At 44.8% G+C, this 3736-nt stretch overlaps 1 protein-coding gene across 1 annotated transcript; it reads left to right on the forward strand.

Annotated features, from left to right (window-relative positions):
* The first annotated feature begins 253 nt into the window (after positions 1 to 253).
* Positions 254 to 2724, forward strand: LOC124692785 (F-box/kelch-repeat protein At1g22040-like). Its single transcript, XM_047226217.1, has 2 exons — positions 254 to 418; positions 1019 to 2724. The coding sequence occupies exon 2, from the start codon at positions 1093 to 1095 to the stop codon at positions 2473 to 2475; it is 1383 nt and encodes a 460-aa protein (XP_047082173.1). The 5' UTR covers positions 254 to 418; positions 1019 to 1092; the 3' UTR covers positions 2476 to 2724.
* Positions 2725 to 3736: the final 1012 nt, after the last annotated feature.

Consider the following 3736-nt stretch of genomic DNA (forward strand, 5'->3'; position numbering starts at 1 on the left):
TCATGAAACAGTAACCAAACAGCGTTAATCACGATGTTTGTTTAAAAAACTTAGCTCCGACTAATATTTCCTAGCTGACAATATTACTTACAAAAAGGGTTTTGGCATTTTCCCTTTGTGGGCAGACATAATAAAAGTAAAGAAGAAAACCACAATAAAACCCGCATTGTAAATCAGTCAGCTGCTTACTAGACGCTCCGAAAAGAAAAAAACGATGCGGGCAAAAGGAAGAAAAAAAAACACATCCCGTTAGATCCCTGGACGGAGCCGACCCGATTCCATGGACGGCAACGCGCCGTCTGCACGCAAAGGTCGTCCGGCCGCCTCCACCCATCCCCTGCTTCTCTCTCCGCCACGCCACCATCGAGATCCTCAAGCAGCTGCTCCTCTCCGATCCTCCTACCTCGATTCCCTCTCGGTAAGCCTTGATTCATCCCGAATCCCCTCTCAAATCGCGATTCCGTGCTGTTCGACGGTACTCATAGCGCATCGGATGCCCCGCGCGCGACCCCGTAGGATAGGACGGCTCCGGAAGGCGTGCGATTCAGCTGGTTTTGCGTTGTTGGGAATCTTCTGCGAGTAGCTTGATCAAGTAGTCGGCCTTGTAGTTAGGTCTGGTCTGTTTGGATTTCGGTCAAAGTTGAGGCCTCTCTAGGGGTCGTCGAACTGGAACTGCTTGTGGGGCAAGGGTGTTTGATCAAATTAGGCCCTAAATGATCGATCATATAAATTCCTGAAGAATTTGGGTCATAGTTGAGGTTTCTGCCTCTGGATTCGTGGTCTCGTGGTTGATGCTTCCATAATTAAGTTGATTGTTAATGCAATTTGCCTACACACATTTTATTTAGATCTGTTTTGTTCTTGTAGTGTTAGACCAAGTAGTTGAAACCTGCCGACCAAGCTAGAACTTTTATCAAACGCAACTGGCGTGCTATTCCTATCGGAGCTGCTGTGCGCTACTATTATGTGGTTCTGGAATGGTGAACTCCCTATAACTTCAGTGTCTCTTCTTAACCAGATTTGGTGCCAGCCAATGGTTTAGAGGGGTTATGCCACAGCAATTGATCTGAATTTGAAGATAAGCAGGACAGTATGGGTTCCTATCTAAGTGTTGCAAGCAGTACTGCTCGATCCGTGGATTCGGACAATCCAAGTGGATCAGTTTCCAATAAGAGGGCTAAGATAACCACGTATGACTGTGGGTCATATTCGAGGATAATTCCAGCTCTTCCTGATGAGCTTTCGTTTCAAATTTTAGCGAGGTTACCGCGAATTCATCATCTGAAGATGAAGATCGTTAGCCGAAACTGGAAGGCGGCAATCACCAGCTCTGAACTTGCCCAGGTGAGAAGAGAGCTTGGGTTAACTGAAGAATGGCTGTACATGCTGACCAAACTTGAGGCAAACAAGCTTGACTGCTATGCCCTCGATCCATCTTGCCAGAAGTGGCAAAGGTTGCCATCCATGCCTTCGTTCGTCAATGAGGAGGAATCTGGTGGCAGGACACGCTCTTCTGGGTTCCGGATGTGGAATGTTGTGGGCTCAAGTAGTAGGATTGCTGACTTCTTTAAGAGATGGTTTTGGCGCCGATATGGTTTGGACCAAATGCCATTTTGTGGGTGCTCTGTTGGAGTTGCTGATGGTTGCTTGTATGTCTTGGGGGGATTTTCCAAAGCTGTTGCCTTGAATTGCGTATGGAGATATGATCCTTTTCTCAATTTGTGGCAGGAAGTTAACCCGATGATGTCTGGTAGGGCTTTCTCCAAGGCATCATTGCTGGGGAGTAAGTTATATGTGGTTGGTGGAGTTAGTAGAGGTCGGAATGGCTTGCTTCCTCTACGATCGGGTGAAGTGCTTGATCCTAAAACTGGCCTATGGAGTGAGTTGCCGGAAATGCCTTTTGTGAAAGCACAGGTATTGCCCACGGCTTTCTTGGCTGATGTGCTGAAGCCTATTGCCACTGGAATGGCTTCCTATAAAGGGAAGCTATATGTTCCGCAGAGCCTGTACTCATGGCCATTCTTTTTCGATATTGGAGGTGAAATATATGACTCGGAACTAAACTCTTGGACAACGATGCCAGATGGTCTTGGTGACGGATGGCCGGCAAGACAAGCAGGCACAAAATTAGGTGTTGTGGTCAATGATGAGCTTTATACATTGGAGCCTTCCAGCTCCTTGGACAGTGGCCAGATAAAGAAGTATGATTCTGAAGAAGATGTCTGGAGAACCATTGTACCACAGGTTCCAGTTCATGATTTCACCGACGCAGAGTCTCCTTATTTACTGGCTGGCCTTCAAGGAAAGCTCCATGTTATTACAAAAGACGCAAACAATAATCTCCAGATTATGCAAGTTGCACTGCAGAATAACACGGAAAACAATGCATCAGAAGAAAATGCCTTATGGAACACGGTGGCTTCGAGGAATTTTGGGGCTGCCGAACTCATTAGCTGCCAGGTTCTCGATGTGTAAAATGGGAGCTGCTGCTGATACTTAAGAGACTTTTTTGTAAGAAATACTTAGTCATATCTACCCAATGTTGCACTGTACAAGCTGTCATAGCAACTTATGGGTCTACAATTTGACAAGGAGGAAGATATATAATTTTCACGTTTATAATTTCTTGTAAGTCGATTCAGGCGCTGAAACAGTGCCATATATTTTCAACATGATTACTGTATAGTGAGTGTACTTGCACAGTTGAAGGATTCAACTTGAAAATTTTGATTTATGGTTACCATCTACTGTTCTGTATCATAGCTAAATCTTTATCTTCTCGACATATACTTGTGATACACACTGTCCCTCTGATTGGTAACCCATGCATAATAAGTATTTTTTTATATTTTATCAGCTGTTCCGATCGTAGACTTTTGAGAAAGACGATGCTGAACGGCTCTCTTTTTTCCAATTCTGCTAACCAAAAGCAAGCCACTTTTGCAGACATCCTATCCACAACTTAAGGGCATGAGCAATGGTGACATACACAACTAGCTGCTCTATGTAAAAAAGTTGTCACAAGCAACATGGTCAATTTTATATCTCCAAAAGAAGCTACAACTTTAGTTAGAAAAAAAAAGAGAAGGGACCCCACAAATATGACACTATGTATCTCTTTCTCTCTCCAAAAAACATGTTTTTAAGGCTTAAGATCCCATTTCCTGAAGAGGAGGCTGCCCCCTCATCCAAACCTACTTTGGACCACCCGAACCTAGTTAAAGGTGTGAGGCAGTAGCTCTAGGGCAGTGCATTAGGGCATGAGCAATGGAGGCAGCTGTCCAACTAGGCTTGGATAAAACTTTTGACATATGCATGCCATGTTATGGTCCCACTAATATGTCTTTATCTTAAAAGCTGATTTTGTTTTTCTCTTTCTCTCTCACATTTCCACCCAATTTTCACTTTATGGCTGAAGAGGCTGCCTCCTGATGAAGAGGCTGCCTCCTTATCTGAACCTAATTTGGACCACCCGAACCAAGATAAAGCTGCGAGACAACACCCCTGAGGCTATGCATTGGACATGCCCTTAGGCATGCCCTAAGCATGTGATACACACATGACACATCATCTCATGACTTTGCTTTTGGCTGTGACTACCTAACGCTAACGGATGTCAACGTGTGATGGGATGTTCAGGAAAGGTCAATGAAGTAGGAAAAGCATGGTGTGCAGATACGGGTTTGTCCCATCTCTAGCGGACCCTAGAACAGCGCACGAACAGATTTCCTGATAC

Source organism: Lolium rigidum, chromosome 2 (genome assembly GCF_022539505.1).
Source record: "Lolium rigidum isolate FL_2022 chromosome 2, APGP_CSIRO_Lrig_0.1, whole genome shotgun sequence".
Lineage (NCBI taxonomy): Eukaryota > Viridiplantae > Streptophyta > Magnoliopsida > Poales > Poaceae > Lolium > Lolium rigidum.